The following is a 23,131-nucleotide window of genomic DNA, read 5'->3' as shown; positions in this document are numbered from 1 at the left end:
TATTGCTTCTGGAGTTATATCCTGGGTTTAATTATAGGAATGGGTCAGCCGTAAGGAGGAGTTCTGCACTGTCAGCAAATAAAGTGTTGTGCATCCTTTAAATCATTGCTCTTCACATTTTTGTCTTCTGGTTTTTCTTTTTCTACAGAAATTGTTTTGAATAACAGGACACCATTTACCCTTCAAATGTGTATCTAAATTTTTGAAGTTGCAGCGCAAATTTCATGTGAGATTAATTGAAGATATGTTCTGAAGCTATAAAGCTCCCAGTTTTATTATAATAGATGTCATAAACTGATCTTTTTCTTTAAAAAATGATGATCAATAAATGGTTGTCAATAAATGTCAAAATTTCACTGCTTTGCTGAATATACTTCTTTTTTCTTGTCAATCAGAGTCTCCCAGGAGTACTGACATGGGAAGACAAGATGAACTGTGACTACTGAGTTTTCATTTTAGTCAGCAAGACTATGTGTAGCTTTAACTATTATATTAATCCTCTTCAAATTTACAACAAATAATAAAGTTATCACCTAAAATGAATTGGAGGCATCCTAAACTTCTGTCACATTTCAAACTGCTCTTCGTCTGCCAAAGTTGGGTGGGTAAATTAAAATGCAACTTGACATGCACAGAAATAAACAAAATCCCTCCTGCATCCTAAGGAAGAGTTTGAATAAAAGTAGATGCTAAGACACAACCAGTGTTCAGATAACCTTTTTTTTTAATGTTTTCTTCTGTTTTCAGCAAGGATGGAATAAGCAGATGGCCCAGTATGACTGTATGACTAAAACTGCGTTACAATTTACTGAAACTCAGAGCATTTGACTGTGATTAGAGCCAGTGGAGGTAGACCCTGTTCCAGGATCCAAGAACCGAAAGTGAGACTGTGTTCAGTAAGCAACAGTGGGAGTAGGCGAAACCAGTTTGTAGGTAGGGTTTTAACCAGCAGCAGCAGCAGCAGCAAATAATGCTGCTTGTAATGTGAAGTAAAATTCAAGGCATTTGTGTCTGTCAGCTGAAAACCAAATGTGGGCTCCATAGCATTAAGTCTGTGAGATTGAACTGGTGTATTTTGAGTTTGAAGAACTGTAAGATAGAGCTGAGACTGGGAAAAAACCCAATTCCTTTGGTTTAGCCCCAGATAGGGAATCCAGTTCTCCACTCCCACCGAGTGACAGACTTGACTCAGATTATTGCTGCAGATGATAATGTGGGTTTTAAAGAGATAGACTGTTGAATTTAAATAACAAAGATCCTTCTAAATGCTAAATGATAGCAAAATTGCTTGTAGTTTATAATATAAGAGAAGGTGTAATAAATAATAAGTATATACTCATTACCTTCCCCTCAATAAACATTTCTGCCTGTTTAGGAAAAAGAGTTTGTTCCTCAGGAGAAGCTAATTTTGGGATGCTCTTAGGATTTATATTTGATCTGGTATGTTTATTATCCTGATGTCTTGACAGTGGTGGCAGGTATTGTGAGAGTGGAGGCTCTGACCCCCTTCATGAGTGTTTCCCACGCACTTGCACTGCTCTGGGAGTTTGCAGGGACACAAGTGGCAGTATTGCTGTGCCTCATAAAATTCCCTCTTGAATGTTTCTTCCCTGTGATTTCCCCCCCACCACCCCGTTGAAGCATGACCACCTTGACATCAAGTGCAGGATGAATTAGATTTTATGTGCCGTGTGTGTAAGAAGCCCCCATGCACCCGTAGCAGTGCAACCACTTGCTTCTTGGCTGTGTTTTCTGAATACATAGATATTCAGGAGTACCTCCTAAAGCAGCTGTTCGATCAGCCCCACCAGCTAGCGCTTCCATTCTCAAACAAAACAGCCTCCTTTTACAGCTTGCTAAAAATAGCCATTTCTTTAATGCCTGAGGACACGGTGATTCATGTGGTGGGGAAGAGGAAGAAAGGGTATTTCTTTTGCTTTAGGCTTTGGGAGGAAAGCCACTGTGCTATCCCAGTGCCAGCTGGGCTCATGCTTGCTCCCACTTGGCCTGAATCACCAACTCCAGTGGCTCTGGCATTCCGTGCTCTGCCACTGCAGCCTGCCAGCTATTTGAGATGCAGGTGCCACATCCCAGTGCCCATCTTGGCTCTGGAAGGAAGGGTGTGCAGTCACTGCCACAACTGAAAATAAACCCGTGAGATGGCAAGTTGCCGATTTGTGTCTGTGGGTTTGTGCAGAGCTCGCCCAAGCACGCAGGTATTTCTTACAATTTATAGCTGGGCAAAGGTGAAATGCTCCTACTTTGTCACCATTCAAATTCCTGATGAAGCTCCTGACACCATTGCAAGTGCAGTTTAAGGACAGGAAGAAGTCACAGGTAGAGCTTAGGTAGGATTTTTCATGGATTCCTGCGTCAGCTCTCCCGTGCTCTGCAGAGGTCTCGTTCTGCTGTCTGACACTGCAGTGTGCTGCTGCTAAACCTGCTCTGAGGCTCTGGCTTGCAGCAGCCCCTCTCTTAGGAACATGCTCAGGCACACCTTTTTCTGCTTTGAAGCCTCCTTCTGAGGAAACAGCCCTCAAAAAGGTGTTAGTCTTAATGTAAATGGAAATTGTTCTTACTCCAGAAATGTGTTTCTGGCGGATCGTGAAGCAGAAAATGACTGGTAGATGTGCATACAGCATTTTAGTTGCTGAGCAACCCACTTCTTGCTTCAGCCTCATTGCATAAGAATCCGATTTCAAATAAGATACTTGGGACCCTGGCTGACTTAGTGATAGTTAATGTAACCTGCAAAGACTACTTGACAGTAAAACAAAATGGCTTTCTTGGAAAACAAGAAGCTTTGCAAGAACTTTCACCATAAAGGGCCATATATCTGCACTGTTACTTTCTAATTCCCATATACTGGTTTTTATATTTGGGTTCTTGGGTAGACCTTAAATCACTGTTTTAGATAAAGCATGCCCAGAAGCAGTGGTTCTTATCAAAGCCAAAATTATCTTTCTCAATGCTTGTAAACTTCACATGTTTTTATTAATAGCATCCTGAGAACCTGTGCAACCAGATGATGTTTGCTCCTTTTCTCCTCACAACCTTGTTTTAACCAGTTTTAATAAAATAAAAGCATTGGCAGGAAGGCAAAATAATCTTTCTTGTTGATGGAAGGGAAGAGTATACACTTCTAATATCAAAAAAACCCAGCTCCCTGGAAGTGTGCAGTGATAAGGCTCATCAACTTGAATGATCATGTTCAGGCCTTTGGGGTTTTGTTCTTGTTTTGGTTGTTTGTCTTTTTTTTTTTTTTTTCCCAGGCTTGGGGTTTTTTTGAAACTGCCTCCACCCAAAAGGAGCTGGATTTTGTTCTTTTGGTAGTAGATTTAACACACATTTTTCATGTCTGACTATCTCCTGGGCTTTCTGTCATCATTCACAGGAATTAACTGTTGATACTTGCCTATATTCATCCACCCAAGTACCGTTTCCTCCTTTCCTCAGCAGTACCTTATCTGCAGGCTCAAAGGAGTAATAGGAGTCATACTGAATGGGAAAACAGTGGACTGGAGCCCAGATCCTGCTAGAAGCAACATAGGAACATTTTTTTCCCATGGTCTGGCCTCACGGACCAGCTTTGCAGAGCCTGAAGAAGGTACAGATCAGAGAGCAGGATAGAGGAGGTTCACCTCTGGTTTAGACCTGTGCTCCAGCGAGAGCTGATAGTGTACAGGTATCCAAGTTGTGTCACTCACACAAGGTGCTTCCTCCAGATTATTCAGTGTGAAATAAAGGCTTAAACTTTAATTTCCAGATAACCTTCATAAAACAAGTAAAATCCAAGCTTGGCTCCAATCTTGGAAAGCATTTCTTTTTTTTACTGTTGGCAGAAATGACTGGCTGCTGGCAAGATTGTGTATTTGAAGGCAGAAGGTGTCTTCCTGTGCCTTGTGTAACTCTGTGAGGAAGGGGTTGCATGTGCAGATACCAGGACTCTCAGGACTCTACACCATTTCTTCTTACTTTAGATTGAGTATTTTTTACACATGAGAAGTATTTTACAGGATTTTGGGGGCTGTGATAGTAGGCAGCAGATGCAGTAAGTTGTCTTCTGGCTGCTGGGCTTCATGTGGTTGATCCAGCTTATTTCTGCATCTTTTAGCAGCTAATTGTTCCAAAGTCACAAATTCAATTGTCCTGCGAGAGTTTGCTTTGGAACATCTTCCCTGAATAATCATTGCTGATTTTTGCATGTTATTTCTTAATCTAATTTAGAAAGGACAGGATTTTTTTAAGGATCAGGACAATAGTTACGCAGCTCCAGTGGCTTAATTTTCCTGTGTGGAAATCAGTGGCACATTCATTATGGGACTGGCACTGCTGTTTGTGCACATGGCAGTTAAGCTTAAAGCCCCCCTGGTAGAGGTATTTAAGGGTCATTTGTTATGGAAAACTTGAGACTTTTACGTTAAGGGCATGAAATACTTAGTATGCAAATCCAATACTGCTGTTTATGGATAACATATTAAGAGTCACCAACACTGTGGTTGCAATTAGGGACTTGAGACAAGTGTGCAGCCAGCCAGATAGGTGGAAAATAATCATAAAGAGGAAAAGAAGAAAAGACAAGAAGCAACTGCTTTAAATTATTGCAAGGGAAATTCAGGTTAGACATTAGGAAAACTTTAGCAATCTGAGGAGCTAGTCACTGAAATAAATGACCCATGGAGAGGAAGAAGCCTCCAGGAGAATTGGACCAACATTGGTCAGGAATCATGTGGACAGTGTTGGTCCTGTCCCCAATGAGTCGGAGGAACAGGCAGCCTCCCCAGGTCCCCGTTACTCCTCTGGCTGGTAGCACAGTTTATCTTAATCCAGTTTCTTATCCCTAATAAATCAAAAAAGTCCTCTGGCTCTTGTTACACTATCAGCTTGTTCTGTACTAAATATATCCTCCTGCCTTGTAGCTGGGGTTTGCACACCAAGGCTTGTGCTGCGTGCAGTGTGCTCCAGGCTCAGCAGTGAGCAAGGTGGCCTTTTCACCAGGTTTCTAGAAAATACAGGTTTCTGTAACTGGGTCTTGCTGGTTTGCTTGGACTGTGCTTTTCATGCCAATATTTGGCACACATAGTGCTTATGCACTTCACAACACTAAAGATCTCGTCAGATGGTGATATTGAAGAAAACAGCATCTTGCTTATAGTTTCCTGAGTGTGGTTTATTTTCCCCTCTGTTTTCAAACTTCCATTCAATCAAGTAGAATGGCTAATTTTAGCATCATGCGAGATGTTTTGTTGCTACTGTCTGTGTATCTTCAAACTGGTCTGTAAACCAACTGGGATTAGAGTTTTGGGGTTTGTTTCTGCCTTACCCCTGCCCAAAACTGGTGCTGTTCCTTGCCAAAATTGCTGCCATTCCTTCATGCAAAGTACAGGGGATGCAAAGCTGATTTAATGTGCTATGGTGCCATACCTCCTCAGTGGACACCCAGGTGGCTTTGAGAAGAGAACTGAATCCAGACCTTGAAGATTTCATCTTGTGAGGTGAATATGTAATATGTAAAAATTCACTGACTGAACTATGTGACTGTTTTGCAGGAAAAGAGAGTACAAGTCTCCCCACCATTGACAAGAGGACCAAGTGCCTTTATACCAGAGAATGAAGTAAGTTTGCAGTTAGCTGGGCTGGGTGATGGCTTTGAAAATAACGACACTGAAGGACTGTTCTATGACCCTACTTGTTCCATGGTACCTGGATGAGCTCCCTTGAAAGCAAAAGCAATGGCTTCTCTGGAGCAGGTTCCAGTGGGTATGAACCACCCCTGCCTTTCACACAAGTGGTACTGTTTGACATCTTTTCTGTCAGCAGCATTTCCAGAGGCAGGCATGAGTGACAGCTCTACTCTTCTCGGGTGGGTGTGAACGCATTACTCATAATGCCAGACCTGAGGGGAGGCCTGTCCAGTATTGCAGCAATGTGATTATATAGCTCTCAGAGCAGTGCCTGACCTTCAGTTTGAGAGAACCTGCAAATATGACTTCACTCCTTAGACTGTAGCTGTGGCTCTTGAGAGAATTAAGGGTTGAAAGGTATGGTTGGATTTCAGACTCGAGATTCCTGCCATGGCAAATGCCAACTGTGGTTTGTTAAACAAATGACTACCATTCTCCATCATTCCTTGTCATGAAATAATACAGTGAATAGAGAGGGTTTAGTGACAGAATAGTAACACACTGAATGCCTCACAGATCTTGATAATAACACTTACCGTTGTCAAAGGCTGCTTTATTGTTGTGATGGAAGGAATATGGGCAGAGAAATAATGACTTAATTGTAAAGGTTCCTATTAACATGCCACAAGGCTTTGAAAGCAGAATTTAAAAAAATGTCTGTGGATGGAAGTAAATCAGGAGGGAGTACATGCACAGTAAGAAGAGGATAGTAATAGAGATGGAGATAAATCTTAGAAATAGTCATATGGCATATTGCTATGCCTAACATAGCAACACTACAGTCCTACAGGATTATGTTTTGATTCTGTCAGCAGAATTTCTTGCTATAACTTGCACTGTTACAAGGAAAATTCCTGACAAGCTGGAGAAGATTAGAAACCTTACCAGAGACACAAAAAATATGATTTCCCCAAGAAACCACTAAATGAGACAAGAATCTCTTAAATACATGGGAGATACACTTGCTGAAGAGTAAGGGGGACTCCTAGGAGGTATATACAGGGAAAATAGTCTCTAATGTGTGAATAAAATTCTGATGGTAAAAACATTCTTAAGGAAAACTGAGAAGGCATCATTTTGGGTATAAAACACAGAAAAGCTGCAATAGTGAAGATACATGTGTAAAAATGATGGAGCTGCCTGTGTAGCTGCTTCTTCCCTTTCTTTCTGGGCCCACAAATTGAAACAGGAAAGTACAGTGGTGAGAAATGAAAATGTCATATGTTGTTTGTGTTTCCTTGTATGTATCTTCTATATATGATCCTATAGAAAAATATTTGAGACACAGTCCACTCATCAGCCCATCATAAAGAGGAAAACATATTTTAAATAGAATATTTCAGCAAAAGCATTGTGCTTCTTGGTTTTAGGCACTTTTTAGCTTCATGTGCAGTAAAACAGCTAAAATGTGTTCTCATTTCATGGTATTTGCAATAGTAAGCTGGCTGGTTTATTACTGCACAGTTGTCGGAATAAATACTGGGTATTCTAGTCTTGTGCTTGTAACTTCAGTGGTGAACATGTTGAGAATGGCTATCCCTGGTGATAAACACTGAGTAATAGCACTCATACTGTGTCAGGGCTTGCAATGCAACTGCTACTTACTCTTCTGCTGTTTCATTTAATCTTGTGCCCAAGGTTTGGATTGGTTGGAATAATTAAAGAGCAGGTTTTGTTTGAAGAAAGCATTAAATTCCTATTCTAAATAATACCTGAATGTTATGGACAAATTAGCATTTGATGTCCTCTTCAATTACACAAGCACAGAAGGGGTAGATTGCCGGGCTGTTTCTATCATTTGGTTACATAATCCAGTCCCTCTCCATTAATTTTGAAATTGATTTTAGGGCTGAGCACTCAGGTGGTGTGTGTCTGTACAGGTTGTCTTCCATAAAGAATTTACTTTTCATTTAGCTTTTACTTACTTCCAGATCTCTGTACAGGTTTGACTTTCAGCATCTGCAACCTCCACTGTTTCAAGAAGATCTATATAAAATGGTTCGGGGTTTTGTAGAGACTTATAAAAAATAACAGAGGTTCAGTGTAAAGTGCTCTTCAATTCTCATTATACAAGCAGGATCTGTATGTGTGTATTTGCATTCATGCAGGCATGTATGTTTGCAAATATATATCTAGAACTCCATCATTGTCTTTAAGTCTGTACACAGATATACCTTTCACACCACAGTGTGTTTCTCCCCAGGGCAAAAGCCAGGGAAAATCTCTCCCTCTGTTAATATTTCTCCATCTTATTTTCAAGGTTATGCAAGCAAATGGTTTGGATGAACGTACTAACCTTCTTGTGGAAGAATATTCTACGTCTGGTCGCCTGGACAACATCACACAGGTCATGAGTATCCATACTCAGTACCTGGAGTCTTTCCTCCGCAGCCAGTTCTATATGCTGCGCATGGATGGGCCCCTTCCTTTGCCCTACAGGCACTACATTGCCATCATGGTACGTACCAACAGGCTGTGTATCTTCTCCTGCCACCCTGACTTCTGTAGTTAAAAAAGGAAGAAAAAAAGAAGAATTTTAAAAAGGAGAAATTAGGGTGGTGTTTTGACAGAAGCTGAATTTTTGTAGTAGATTTTTATCACAATAAAGCGTGCCTAGCTGGAAAGTTTTCAATGAGAAGGGAGAATTGGCAACCTACATCATTCCCTGTTTCCCACAGTGATACATCCCTCACATGCCCACATCACTGTGCAGCAGTAGGATGAGATGCAGTGGACTCGAGTCACAAGAAATTCCAGGTAGACACTAGGAGAACAGTTTTCACTGTGAGGATGTTGAGACATTGCAGCAGGAACCAAGAAAAATTCTGTGATCTCCAAGGGTGAAGATCTTGTCTGGACAAGGCTCCAAGCAACAAGTTCTAAGTCAGCCCTGTGAGCGGAGGGTTCTCTTGTAGTGATTGCTTCCAACCCAAATTATATTTTTCAGTTCAGAGAAATCAAATGTATTTTTATTGGAGAATCCTCCATACTGTATAGAAATGCATTGCAGTGCATTTGCACAAGGCCCTTTGGAATGACACTGTACTTTTATTTTGTGTTATTAACCTGTCTCCCACCCACAGCAAAATCAGATTACACACTAATGTGCTGCACTGTTCACTCTGTGTTTAATTATTCCAGGCTGCTGCCAGACATCAGTGTTCCTACCTAATAAATATGCACGTGGATGAATTTCTGAAGACTGGTGGGATTGCAGAGTGGCTGAATGGTTTAGAATACATTCCCCAAAGACTGAAAAATCTGAACGAAATAAACAAACTTCTTGCACACCGGCCCTGGCTGATCACGAAAGAGCACATCCAGGTACCTCTTCAGTCATGCCCTGTAAATACCAGTAAATGTCTGGTAAAAAGAACTGCCAAGAACTGTGCAAGTGTCTGGTTAGGCGTCATCTCCGTGAGTTAAAAAGTTCTGGGAAGTACTAGTGCACCAAACAAGGTGATTCTCTTGTGTGACAAAGCCAGTAAGATTTTCTTTTTAGCAATAGCATTGGCTAAAATAGTCCAATAGAAAAGAAGTAATATATTAGGTGTCTCCTTTTTCATCCAGTGAGAGTTTGTGTGCAAGGGGAATATGGTATTATTGGAAGAAAGAATTGATCTCTTTTTAAAATGTGTAGTGTTTTATAGAAAAGCTGGGGGCCAAAAGACATTTTAGATTTACACTTTTTTTATTCTCATTTCAGAAACTTGTCAAGACTGGGGAAAATAATTGGTCTCTTCCTGAACTGGTGCATGCTGTTGTCCTGTTGGCACATTATCATGCCTTGGCAAGTTTTGTCTTTGGTAGTGGCATTAATCCAGAGAGAGATCCGGATACATCTAATGGACTCAGACTTATAGCAGTCAACAACTTCTGTGTCTGTGATCTTGCCAATGACAACAACATAGAAAATGCATCCCTCACAAGTAGCAACTTCGGGGTTAGTGTTGCAAGAAAATTCTTTTGCTTGCCTCTGTTTTGCATTAGAAAACTTTCTTCCATTCTTTCCTGTTTAAATTTTAGGGTAGTTTGAAATTTTTTGTCTGCTTTACAGGAATGCTTGAGTCTGGTAATTCTTACATACACTTTGGCAATTTTCAGTGTAATCTGTTGAAAACCACATTGTAACAGTGAATGGAAGTCAGAGCAACGTGATTTTGATAGTTAAATCTCACCACCCATTGGGCAAGACTAAAACTTTGCTTTCAGCAGAAAGCTTGAAGTCCCAGTTTCTTCAGACAGTGTGGCATTGACCTGGAGCATTGTGCCATCCATGTTCCTAACACAGGGAATGAAAAAAAAGAAATGGAAAAAAATGGAAGTAGTAGCAGTAGTAATAATAATAATTTTTACTTCAAGGTCTACAGTCATGAAACAGTTTGAAACGCTTCCATGTAGATGGGAGGAAATGTCTGAAATAAAATTACTTAATTCTTCATGCTGGTGTTCCAGTCTTGTATCAACAGAGAACTTTGATTACTAGTTAATTAACTTGATTAATTTGATTACTGGTTAATTAACTGGACTTTTTTTTCCTGAAAGGTCCTCTAGAATTCTTTTGAAGACGTGCCCTTGAATTAATGCTGACAGATGAATTAGCTTCATTGCCTTTTGTGGAAGATCAGGATTATGAGCAGAGTTGCTAGATACAATTTTTACAATTAGCAGTAGAATGTACACATGTCATCACTCAGTTCAGTTGCTGTATCTTAAATTTCTGGGCTGTAAAACATGCCAGCTCATGCCACGGAGGTGCCTTACTCCCCGTTTGTAGTGGGCAGAGGGCTGCTGCTGACTGTGCTTATTGCTACGCAGTGAGGAAACAATTCTACTAGAAACAGTTGCAACTATGGGCAAAACAGACTCAAAAAGATGGAAAAGAAAAACCAAACAGTTTATCTTAGGAAAAATCTGAATGATATGTACAGGGCACCCAAAACTCTGACGTATTTCTAGTAAAAAGAGGCCTTTTTTCCTCACAAAAATAAGAAAAAGGGTCAACATAGTGGCTATTTCGATGACACATAATGAAAGAAAAGCACTGATTTGCCGTCTCAGGTTGTGTTTCTGTAAGGCAGTGTTACACTGCCTCTCTTCAGAAACATATTTTGCATTACCAATGGAGTGACTATTGTTACCTTAGTATGAAAAGTTGTTTTCTGAGAGATGTAGGGCACACAGATGGATTTTCCTGACCTATCTACATGGTGGAATATGAGTGACTGGCTTCCACACTCAAACAGCACCTCTTTGCTGTTAATCCCACTGCAGTAAATTACTGCAGCAGGCTACATTAACACTTCCTAGCTCCTGTCTTCTTGCTGTCTGAAAGCTGTTTGTCTGTGCTGTATGTGACAAAATGCATTCTGGCTTGAGTTTTTGTGTTTGCCTCTGCTGTCTGGTTTTGAGAATGTTTGTTGTCAAGCATGAAATCCGAAGATGACACACGTTGTCTATCTTCTAATTTTTCAGAATGTCATGGTGTTTTTGCAGATTGCAGATTCTTTAAGTGAGCTGGAGGCCCTGATGGAAAGGATGAAGAGACTACAAGAAGATAAAGAGGACGAAGAAGCCTCTCAGGAAGAAATGGCAACTCGCTTTGAGAAGGAGAAGAAGGAGAGTCTGCTAGTAATTAGTGGAGGTATTTGTGCTTTTCCAGTTCAGTTTTGTTTGTGCTTTTTAAGAATTAAATACTTGAGGCTAGTCCAGTGACTAGAAACTTTTTCTGTCCATTTCTTTATTCTGGTACTTCATGTAGGAGGAGTGTAGTAAGGGTGGTCTTACCTTTTGCTTCATCACCTTAAGACTTCTTGATTGACAAATAACATCGTCCTTTCTACTACTTGAAATTTAGCTTTTGTATATTAAAAAACAAAGCCTGCAGGCTTCCTTAAAAAGTAGGGTGTACATTTCTCTTTCTTTATATGTTCTGTATCTTCAAAATAATTAATTTATGTAAATATTCAGTAGTATTTCACAGGTTCTGTGGTGCTTAGAACTTCAATAACACTCATAAGTAGCCTTCAGATATGACATTTAGTTTAGGAATTAGATGATGAGACTCAACTACTTTACCATTTACTGCCCACCTGGAAAGGACATTTCCAACTTGCTGTTCTGAGTGATCATACTGCTGTGCTGTTCACTGCCTATCTTGTGATAGAGATTCATAGCATTTTTTTATTCTTAAATAATTTTCCAAATTTTGAGCTGAAACCTTCTTTTCCCATATTTTTCATATGCTCTGGAGGCCTTCATCTCTAACAAACCACAAAATGAAGTCTGCTTCATACAGACAGGGAGGTGGGTTTTTTCCCAAATAAAGTGTTAGAAGAAAGAATATTATTAAGACAATCAGAATCTCTATTTCCTCATAGTAGAAGCTACTTGAAGATGATTGCTTGTGTCTTTTTGAGAAGTGACCCCTAAAATGCTTCACATTTTACTGTACTGTTCTTAGTGAATTTAGGTCTCAGTAGCTTCAGACCAAATGTGTTTGAAAGAACCAATGGTATTGTGCAAAGAGCCCAAAAGGGAGGAAGAATGTACTGCAGATCAGCAAAGAGATTGTTTTGTGGCTCTCTAGGAACATGGAAAAATCTCTGACAGAAGATACATCCAGCAACATCAAGCTGGATTTTTTGAAATGGACATTATGTATTCTTGCTGTATTTTCCTTTGGTCAGGCAGTATCAGCAGTGCAGATGTATGGACACTCATTGCAGTTTCATTATCAAATCAGGACTTCCATGAACCTGTGCAACTTCAGGTTTTTAAGGAAAAAGGGTCATTCAAGACAGGAGGGGGTTTTGGATGGGGTTGCTGACAGTTTTGTTGACTTTCTTCCCTCTTTAGCATTTGCTGATTTCAGTTGAGGAGTCTGTGTGTGTTGGCTTTTACCCTTTCATGAAGTCCAGTCCTTGACGGGAGAAGAGTGTATGTGTACAGGTTTTTTTATTCTTCACTGAGGATTTACTGTAGCAGATGTTGTTCAGTCTTCTTCCTACACAGTTATGTTTTGATTGTTTAATGAGGCAAAGAGGAGATAAAGCACTTCTGCAATTCTTAGATTAACTGACTTTTCAAGGTGCTAACAGTGGACATATGGCAACTGTTCTGTCAATGCATGTGGAAGCGAGCCATGATTTTAACATCAGGGTCAAATGCAGTCAGCTATGCAGTAGTCAACTTCTGCAGAGGTAGTTACACAATCAAGCCACCTGTTTATTCGGGAAGGAAAGATTGATTCCTGATAGAGAACCTGCGTGTGCTTAGCGATATGTTTTGGAGCTCTTGGAAGATGCTTAGTTACTAGAGCTTCTGGCAGAATTTCACCCTGCTGTACTATAGAGCTCTTTGCTTTCACATAATCTTCAGCTGATGTTTACAAGTGGAGTGTTACATTGCTTTCTGGTGCTCATACTCCAGCTTAGAGAACAGAGCTGGTGTGATTTCTGACACAAAGGCTGCTCAGTACAATCCTGCTGTCAAGGATCCATTTTTTTGTTTCTTATGCCAACACAGTGATTTTGCTAATGATGTTCATCTTCCTGACTTAAGATACCTAGCCTCCTTCAGAAGTCAACAGAGAGAAAAGCAAACCTGCAGACAGAAGTGTAGCCCATCTCTTCCCCTTTTGTAGAAGTATATTAGATGTCTGGTATAGGCTGGCATTTAATGGGCTCAATGAAAGCAGTGTATCCCATACAAGCAAATGAGAATTGAAATGTTTCTTTCCTTTGTACCACTCTTCTCTTTTGCATAACTTCTAAAATTGTCTTCTAGTCCTATAGTAGAGTGGTAGTTGGAAGTTGGCATTAACGCATGTTCTTGCCTAAAGCAAAGCTTTTTGCTGTTTTATTCACAGCGTTTGATGACGAAATAGTTTCTACAGACGTCTCCCGTTATATTGAAGATCCTGGGTTTGGGTACAAAGATTTTGCAAGGCGAGGAGAAGACCATCTGCCAACATTCAGAGCTCAGGTATCATCTCTTTAAAGCACATTCACTCAAAGAATGTTTATATATCTCACTACAGGGCATAAAGGGGTTATAGTGGGGCATGTTTGGTGCACACTCCTTTTCTTGTCCTGGTTCATTAAATAACTCACAACCTTCCATAAACCTCCCTGAGATGGAGTCTTTTACTATTTGTCAATCACTGGCAAGGTAATACTTGGCTTTCCATCTTACTTCAGTTACTAGCAGTATTAATGTTTGAACACTGTAAAGCATATCTGAAATAAAAGTGAAAGGTAGAAAAGCAAGAATTTATTTCCCATCTCTCCAGATGTTGTAGAAAAAAAATCTACCAGAGCAACTCTTTATTCCTGTCATTTTACCAAGTACTCTCTGTCCAGTGGCTGTCAATACGTGGATACATATATGTCTGTGAAAATGATTTGGGAGTATTGTTCTCATATGTGCACCAAATCTCTGGAGCTGGAATGCTGGGGAAGAAAAGGAATTCCTAAATATGATTACTGAAGTTTTTGCTATATTTTAATACATTTTTCTCAGTGCTGTTGAAAGAACAGAATATGCATTTTACCTGTACATTGTCTTATATATTGACATCCTTTGCCATGACCAGAATCATGAACTTCGTATTATGTATAACAGGAGGGACATTCTAGGTGGTTCTGTTCTACCTTACAGAGTACATTAATAAGCAGCCTAGAAATAAATGGAAAGTAATGGAAGAAATCTTCAACCAAATCAGAGAGCTTCAATTAAACTGACAGTGGGTGCAGGAAAGCTCCATGGTCAGAAGATGTATCTAAGACTGTAAAATAAAGAATCCATGATCACTCTCAGAAAATGTATTTAGCTGTATAGCAGTCTCTGCTGAACTGAATAATTTACTCTGTGGTCTTTATATGAGCCTGAGGTTATTGCTGCCAAAAAGAATAAGGCATAGTCAGTGCCTATAAATCAAACAATCTGCCTAACTACTTTAGGAGCAGCAGGCTCCCTTGGAAAAAAGCGCCAAAAGAAGTTGAAATTGGAACTAAAACATCTCTGCTCTTAAATGAGCAGGACAGCTTCTGGCCTACATTCAAAGGAGTCACCTTGATAATTTATTATGTCCTACTCTTAACAGTTGGATGTATATACCCACAGCCTCCCAAATGCTCTGCTATTAATGATACTTAAATTGCAGTAGCATCCCAAACACCTGAAATAAATCTAATCCTTATCCTGATAAAACAAAACTACCTTTATCTGTATGGTTTTAAATTTATTAATAGAAAAAAGGTATTCTATACACAGCAGAATGTCCTTAAGCTTGTTTTTGGTGGGGGGTTTCACTGATAATATGGATCAATTGCTGTTAGTCAACAACGCTTTCCTCTCTCTGGACCTTCTGGCTTTCAGAGGCTTTTGTGATGTCCTGGACACCTTTCCAGGGCTGGATGGGTATGGCATATTTCTCACAAGCCTTACAGTCTTTTGTACTGGCAGCCAGAGGCCGAACGTGATGTTGTGATGTGTTTCAGATGTCACTGATGCCTCTGTAAGACAACGGAGCACTGTCGTGCTCTTCCCTGCTGTCCTACCCAGGGGGACAGGACAGTAGACATGCTCCAAGGTGCCCAGGTGAGGACCTTGGCCTGGCAGTACCTTTGGAAAACAGTCAGACACAGGAAGGGCATGGAGATGATGCCCTCAATTGTAAAGATGCCATCATTGATGGGATGATTGAGCACTTGACAAGGATGTGGGCACACTCTCACCTTCAGTGTGATGGCAGTGCAGAGCGCCCTTGCACCCTGCTCCGGAGCAGGATGATTCTTCCTGCTGTGCCACCACTCTGAAAAGATTTCCCATTCCTCATATAAGCAGGCAGGCTTTTATCTTGCAATCCAGGTGCTTGTCTAAGACTGAAGCAGCCTGGATTTTATCAATTTTTTCAGGGGTGGTTCAGCACTTTACCCAATGACTGTACATCCTGACTGGAAGTAAAGATTCCATCTCTGCTCAGAGCTAAGCATCAAAGCCTCCAAGAGGAAAAAGTTTTTAAACTTACAGGCCAATCCCACATGGAATGATACTGGTCAGAGTGGCAAAGCAGAAGAAGATTCCCTCAGCACTTCAGGAGAAGCTTGGGGTTTTTTCTCCTGTAGGCTAATGATATCCAGGATTGGGGTGTCGCAACATGATTCACATTGTCAAGAATTCTGGGGGAATGGAGCAAGTGATGTGGATGAAGGATTCAAAATACAAACTTTTGGAAGGGAATAAAGTCGTAACTATCAGACAACAAAAATGGTGACTTGTAGAGAATGACATAGGGAATTCACTTCATTTGTGCTTTTATATATCTCCTTCTCTTCCTGCAGGACTATACTTGGGAAAATCATGGCTTTTCCCTTGTAAACAGGCTTTATTCTGATATTGGACATCTCCTGGATGAGAAGTTTCGGATGGTGTATAACCTCACATATAACACTATGGCAACACATGAAGATGTTGATACAACGACACTAAGAAGAGCTTTATTTAACTATGTCCACTGTATGTATGGAATCAGGTATGGACAAAAATTGACTGGCTTAGGAGTACATTTTAAAACTATGTGAACAGAAAAATAAACCATATGTAAAGCATGATTTTAGACTGTGGGTGTTTAAAGTGGAGATGGCACCTCTGTCTGGAAGTTAGAGTGGTTTTGCTGGCACTGCAAAAAAATAACTTTTCCTTGCAGTGCAGAAAATGAGTCAGGATGGAAATTTTTACAGAAATGTCTTCTCTGAAGCCAGCCTGTATCCTTCATACAGGAAAGACAACATCCCTAAACAATTTCACAGACAACACCAAGTTGGGCTGGAGTGTTGATTTGCTGGAAGGAGGTAGGAAGGCCCTACAGAGGGCTCTGGACAGGCTGGATCAATGGGCCAAGGCCAATTATACGAGGTTCGGTGATGCCAAGTGCTGGGTTTTGCGCTTGAGTCACAACAACCCCAGGTAGTGCTACAGGCTGGGGGCAGTGGCTGGGAAGCTGCTCGGCGAAAAGGCTCTGGGGGTGCTGGACAACAGCAGCTGAACATGAGCCAGGGTGTGCCCAGGGGGCCAAGAAGGCCAATGGCATCCTGGCCTGGATCAGCAATAGTGTGGCCAGCAGGACCAGAGCAGTGACCGTCCCCCTGTACTGGGCACTGCTGAGGCCACACCTCAAATCCTGTGTTCAGTTCTGGGCCCCTCACTGCCAGAAAGACATTGAGGGGCTGGAGCGTGTCCAGAGAAGGGCAACGGAGCTGGGGAAGGGTCTGGAGCACAAGTCCTGTGAGGAGCAGCTGAGGGAGCTGGGGGTGTTCAGTCTGGAGGCTGAAGGGGCACCTTATCACTGTCTACAACAACCTGAGAGGAGATTGTCGCCAGGTGGAGGTCAGCCTCTTCTCCCAGGTAACAAGTGACAGGATGAGGACAAATGGCTTCAGGCTGCACCGGGGGAGGTTTAGTGTGGATATTAGGAAAAACTTCTTTGCAGAAAGGTTTGTAAAGTGTTGGAACAGCCCACAGAAGTGGTGGAGTCACCATTCCTGGAAGTGTTCAAAAAACATGTGGATAGAGCACGTGATTTAATAGTGAACATGGTGGTGGTTCAGGGTTAACCATTGGATTTGATGATCTTAGAGGTCTTTTCCAACCTTGTCAATTCTGTGATCCTACTAAGCCTTTCAGATCCTCTCTTAACACGTGGGTTTTGGTCACGTATCATACATGTTCCAGTTCCCAAGCTTCAGAACATAATGCTGCAGAAGACAATGCTTTTAGAAACTTAGATCAAACAGAATGATTGCTTGTGTTGTGTAGGTATGATGACTATGACTATGGAGAAGTTAATCAGCTACTTGAACGCAGCCTGAAGGTTTACATAAAGACAGTGACCTGCTACCCAGAGAGAACTACCAAGCGCATGTACGACAGTTACTGGCGTCAGTTCAAGCACTCGGAGAAGGTATGTGTTCCAGAGCCAAAGTGGCTTCACAGAGACCCCTGTGCTGTTTGAAAATTAAAGTATGGGGACACCTAAAATGGCAGTATCTGTCAAATGAACTGTTCTGAATCGGAGAAAAACGAGATTCATTCCTTGAATGTTAGATACCAATTTGACAAAAATACTTCTTAGTTGTGCTGGAAATACTTTATTATTATTATTATTATTATTATTTTGAGTGAGTTCTTGTCTGGGTTTGAAAAGACAGGTGTCTGCTAAGGAAGGCAGAAGCCTTCCTTGGAATGGCAGATGCAACCCCCTTCCCTCCGAGATATTATAATTTTGAAATCAAGGGGCTTTTAGGCAAAGATGTGGGGAATAGGAATAACAGTTCTTTACTATTATATATATAACCAGTCAAACAATAACCATGGCAGTGACAGCAAACAGAATCACAAACCCAGTGCCAGCCTCTCTCGGCTGTCAGGCTATTTCCCCTCGGGTGCAGTTCCGCTCGCAGCCGGCAGGGGCGCTGGCGGCTCCCGGTGAGCAGGGCAGGTGCGATGGTTCCCCCGCGGCTGCAGGGGGCGCTCCGGAGCGAGCTCGGGGAGCACGTGGCACCGGTGCCCTGGGATCCCGGGAAGGGATGGGACAAAGGCTTCACAAACCCCTGGGCAGCCGATCCCGGTGTCCGGCCGGACCCTCGGGAACAGCAGGCTGGAACGGCAGGCTGGAAGGGCAGGGACGAGCACAAATCCCGGGTGGCAGACGCGATGTATCCAAATGGAGAAACCCCCCCCCCGGAGGTCTGGGCAGGCAGGGCAAGCACGGCTACAACGCAGCGAAGGCTTGAGTCAGTGGCAGGGCAGGGCGGCCACAGCCCGGCTCCCAGTGGGGCAGGGAAGGCGGGCTTGGGATCTCAAGAGCTTCTCCAGTAGTGAGGAAAAGCAGATGAAGAAGCAGACTCCTTCTCTCTCTCGAACGCAGAGACCGACTGCCCCCACACCCAGGTGAAACAAAAGAGTAGCCAGGCACACCCCACTTCCAGTGGGTAGCTCTTTGTTTTCCTTAAGTACCCAGCGATTTGTCTTCTTAGCAACAGTATGGGGGAAAATTCCTTTAACAGAAAAAAACTAGAACTCTTAAAACCCCAACAGTTCTCCATAAAATTGAACGGACAACTGTAAAAGAAAAGTGGATAAACTTGAGAATGCAGAAGTGGTCAACTATGCCAATACTTGGGATTTGGAGATCAAGAAATACCTAAACTCATATATATATATGTATAATCTTTATGGTGTTTTTCAGCAATAAAAACATCAACAGGCCTTCAGATATCCTATTAAATGCTTCCTGAGAAGGGTTCAGCACGTGTGCCTGCTAGCCTATCTGGCAGGGAAACTGTCCCTTATTCTGTGCTCCTATATAATGGTCACAGGTAGTGGTAAAGAAAACCAAACATAATTCAGAAAGAACAAATGCCATTAGGATATGAAAAAAGGTTTAAAGGGGACTTCTCAGGTGGAAGATTGCTTAAAGCAGCAGTTGAGGCTAGCTCATTGCAGTCCTGGGATGTTGTCCATGTTGGCATCACTACACAGCTGTCTCTAGAGGAACTGTAGTCCTGCAGCAGGGTACAGGGAGAAGAGACAAAGTTTTCTTGCAGCAATACTTTACTAAAGGTTAGAAATTTCAGCCTGGATGAATAAACCATGTTCCATTCAGAGGTGAGCTAAATGGCTGACGTAATTTTTCACAGGTTCATGTCAATCTACTTCTAATGGAAGCTCGGATGCAAGCTGAACTTCTGTATGCCCTTCGTGCCATAACTCGTCACTTAACCTGAAGCACTCACTGGCCAGGAGTACAGGAGCTTTTACTGAGTATGTAAAGACCTTTCGAAATAGATACACACCAGAAGCTGTTTGTGTTGTAGCATCAGCTTATTCAATTCTCTAGTGTCAAAGTTTAGCCGTGCTTCTTGGCGGCTGTAATGTGCAATGACGTGTTTTATTTTCTTGATGCTTAACATTACTAATGATAACAGAAGTAACACTGAGGAGTACTACTCTGCATTGTTTCCGGCTGGATTTCTGCGCAGTGGTCAGGATCCCGAAACTGGTTTTACTATATCCAATCCTAGCGCTTTGTTCTTTAAGCACTGGAGTGAAGTGCTTAGAGACTTCTTTTTCCAAGCAATCATTTTCCAGATTAGTGGAGTCCAGCAGAATATCAGTTCTGCCTGTCCTGAGAATGTACCACCACATCGTGACTCGTGACAGAGACGCGCGGGCTGTGCTGCATTGAATTGCCCACTGGATTCTCCTGTGTGTCCTGGAGACTGCTGCCAGTCATTGTCTTACTACAGCAATTGGAGGTGATGCAAGATGTGGATGCAAACATCGAGCACACTTTAATGTGAAATTAATCTTGGTAAATCCTATAGCATGCTACTGAAGTGCGAAATTCATCCGCTTTGTCGTGCCCCTTCACAAAGAGAAGAGGCCTCACGATTTGCCATTTCAGCCACACTTACTGTTTCAATCATGCATAGTCTTGTTTTACTGACAGTCACCCTCAGTTGTCCTGACAATATCCATGCTCATCACGTGTTGCAATTTGTTTAGTTGGCACCTACAAAATTAATACACAGGCTGACCAAAAACAGGGTTGTGGGGTTTTTTGCACTCTCTTCTTTGTCAATGTTTTAACTAAGGAAAGTAAAGGAAGGCTAGTATATCTACTCTTTCATATTGGATGTATAGAAATTATTTCCCATAACTTTTTCATAGCATGAAATTGTAATATTCAAAGTTTTAAAAGTTTCTATGCATTAGTGTGAGTGAACAAAAAAAAAAGTGCAATATTTAAAAAGAAAGCAAGCTTTTTTCCCTGACATGCCACTGCTAAAGTGTCCTTCTTATATAGCCATAAAGAAATTTTAAAACCAAATTTCTTTATTGTCTAAGGCCTAGCAGTTTTGTTTTAGCTTTTGCGGCTTAAGACAACCTGATACTGAGATGCCAAAGCATCCCCAAAACAAAGCATTTTTGGACAACCAGTAATATTGGGGAAGGGAAGAAATAAGCTGCCAAAAATGTCACACTTTTGTGCTGTTTTCTGTTGCTTTTGACTAATTTTTGAGAGCACAAAATGTTGATATTTATAGCTTTATTTTGTATTGCATTTAATGAACCAGTGAAGTGCCTAAAGAGATGCTTAAACTTACCCAGTAGAACACAAGTTAACTGCTTCAACTTTAGTCTGTCGGTTTGGACTTTCCATATTTCTTTTGAGGAGGGTGACCTTTATTTCTGTGGTATACATTCAGAACTAACTGGACAGGTTTATTTTTAATGTTCTGTTGGATTGTAGAAGTTAATGCAGGACTTTTTTTTCATTGGTGATTGCAGAATAGTTAGAAAAAATACTACCAGTCATAGTTTGACACTTTTCATTTATAAAACCATGGACCAGTACTCTACTAAAGTTAGTTTTCTCTTTTCTTCCGTTTTCCTGATCCTTGCTTTGACTTTGCATGTTGGTTTTTTCTGCTTTATCTGTCTGTTCCAGATTGGAAAGCCCAATGATTGTACACTTTTCTGCACTTTCAGACTGCAGACTCTGCATGTGAAAACCTTTTGAGGAAGAAATCAGTAATTATTTTTTTAAATGTCATGTTGGCTATTTAGAAAACTACCCAACAGACAGCACTGGTCTGTCTTCTAGAGAGCATTGGGTAGAACATCAGATTTATTTATCTTGTATAGCTAACTGCAAAGATTTCTCAGAAATATTGAGATGCTCATATGTATGAACTTAGATTTACTTTCCAAATTGTTATGATCCTTTTTCCCCCCCTCTTGTGATTGTAGTGGCCATACCTGATGGCTTTTGTGCATAAAGCAGTTCTGCTGAGAGAAGTTTTCATGCAATACTTTTGTTTTTTCAAGTGATGGGAACTGTTCAGTACTACTTTAAATTTCTTTGCATTGAAAAGTCAAGTAGTTCTCAAGAAGCACAGCTGAGCTCTGGAAAGGAGGTGAAACTAGATTTGGGTAACTAATATGATGGCTTTGTTTCCCTTCAGAAATGCAAAGACTTCTGGAGTAGGTTGAGTTTTACATTTGGAAACATGAGTGCCTTTACTTCTTTCCTTATGAAATATACTTGCCAGCTCAAATGCATTCGTGAGCAAAGTACATGAGCAGATTTGAAATACAGAAACCATAAATAGATTGCTTCATAAAACTTGTAGTAAACCAGTGTTTTGTTTTGGTTTTTTTGAGTGCCATATCAAGTCCCATATGGCCTGCAAGACATTCCATCATAGGAAATGTCACTGTACAACTAGTTTGCTATTTCTCTCTTTTTTTTTTCTTTAACATTAAACACAAACATGAAACATCTGGAAATGTTTTCCACGTGGCATTTTTTTTCAAGGTATTGCATATACAGTGCAACAATTTATAGCCTAGTTTTTATACACAAATTTGGGATTTTTAGTAGATGTTTGTTCAGAATAGGTGTTTAAAGTCAGACAACGCTACCACACACTTTATGCACGCTTTAGGTTCACACTGTGCCAAATTTTAATGTGCAAGTGTACTTGGATTTTTTTGCATTCTTAAAGTACTCATGAATGTGAATCTTCACACTTTGTTCATTAATATTTTTCTTAAGAATACCATAATCATCGGAAGTGTAGGTCGTCTCCCTCTGTGTTCCTTCATTGGAATTGGCAATTACCAGCATTCATGTTAGTCTACAAAATCCCAGCTGTGACCAACATAAAAACAAAGTGTACAGTCTCCTGACTACTGAAGAGAAAGCTTGGTAGGTATAAATTAAGCAGCTAGCACAGGGAACACTGTGAGTAGGGAACAGAGCTTTTGAGCGTGAACAGCTTCTTATCATTGCAGAGTCACTTAAAATGTGTGTTGTGATAGAGTATGTCCGTGCTGAGATCGCTCTGGTTTTTTTGGTAATGAAGAGAAGTGAAAAAGGTGCCAACTGGAGAAAGCATTTGCATTTCCCAGAACACTCTACCCACAGCTGAAATTCATGAGAGTGTCATCATACAAGAACAGAAATAATTGTTAAAACAGAAATAAATATTTTAAATTCGGGTGCAGTTATAGCTACTACAGCTAGTGCTGTGGTATCCTATGAGAATTTTGGTGAGCTTTGTCCTAAAGCCTTCATTAAAATGAAAATCACAGAATCACAGAATTTGCTGAGTTGGAAGGGGCCCACAAGAATCATCAAGTCCAGCTCCTGACCCTGCACAGGACATCCCCAAGAGTCACACCATGTGCCTGACAGCATTATCCAAATGCTTCTTGAACTCTGTCAGGCTGGTGCTGTGACCACTGCCCCGGGGAGCCTGTTCCAGTGCCCCTCTCTGGGGGGAAGAACCTTTTCCTAATATCCAATCTAAAGCATTCCTAACTCAACTTCAGGCCACTGCCTCAGGTCCTGCCACTGGTCACCAGAGAGAAGA

General features: G+C 41.1%; 1 protein-coding gene across 1 annotated transcript in view; it reads left to right on the top strand.

The window, feature by feature from the left end:
* Nucleotides 1-22,904, top strand: part of SESN3 (sestrin 3) — a 40,699-nt gene extending 17,795 nt beyond the window's left edge. The window contains exons 2-10 of the mRNA XM_048294583.1: nucleotides 5,550-5,615; nucleotides 7,945-8,142; nucleotides 8,826-9,008; nucleotides 9,391-9,627; nucleotides 11,181-11,328; nucleotides 13,555-13,670; nucleotides 16,031-16,221; nucleotides 17,505-17,649; nucleotides 19,388-22,904. Of these exons, the coding sequence (XP_048150540.1) occupies nucleotides 5,550-5,615; nucleotides 7,945-8,142; nucleotides 8,826-9,008; nucleotides 9,391-9,627; nucleotides 11,181-11,328; nucleotides 13,555-13,670; nucleotides 16,031-16,221; nucleotides 17,505-17,649; nucleotides 19,388-19,474 (1,371 nt within the window). The 3' untranslated portion in view covers nucleotides 19,475-22,904. The remainder of the gene's footprint in view (nucleotides 1-5,549; nucleotides 5,616-7,944; nucleotides 8,143-8,825; nucleotides 9,009-9,390; nucleotides 9,628-11,180; nucleotides 11,329-13,554; nucleotides 13,671-16,030; nucleotides 16,222-17,504; nucleotides 17,650-19,387) is intronic.
* The last annotated feature ends 227 nt before the right edge of the window (nucleotides 22,905-23,131 follow it).

Source organism: Corvus hawaiiensis, chromosome 2, assembly GCF_020740725.1.
Source record: "Corvus hawaiiensis isolate bCorHaw1 chromosome 2, bCorHaw1.pri.cur, whole genome shotgun sequence".
Taxonomy (NCBI): Eukaryota; Metazoa; Chordata; class Aves; order Passeriformes; family Corvidae; genus Corvus; species Corvus hawaiiensis.
The sequence above is the reverse complement of the archived record's forward strand: the minus strand, read 5'-3'. Positions and strand labels throughout refer to the sequence as shown.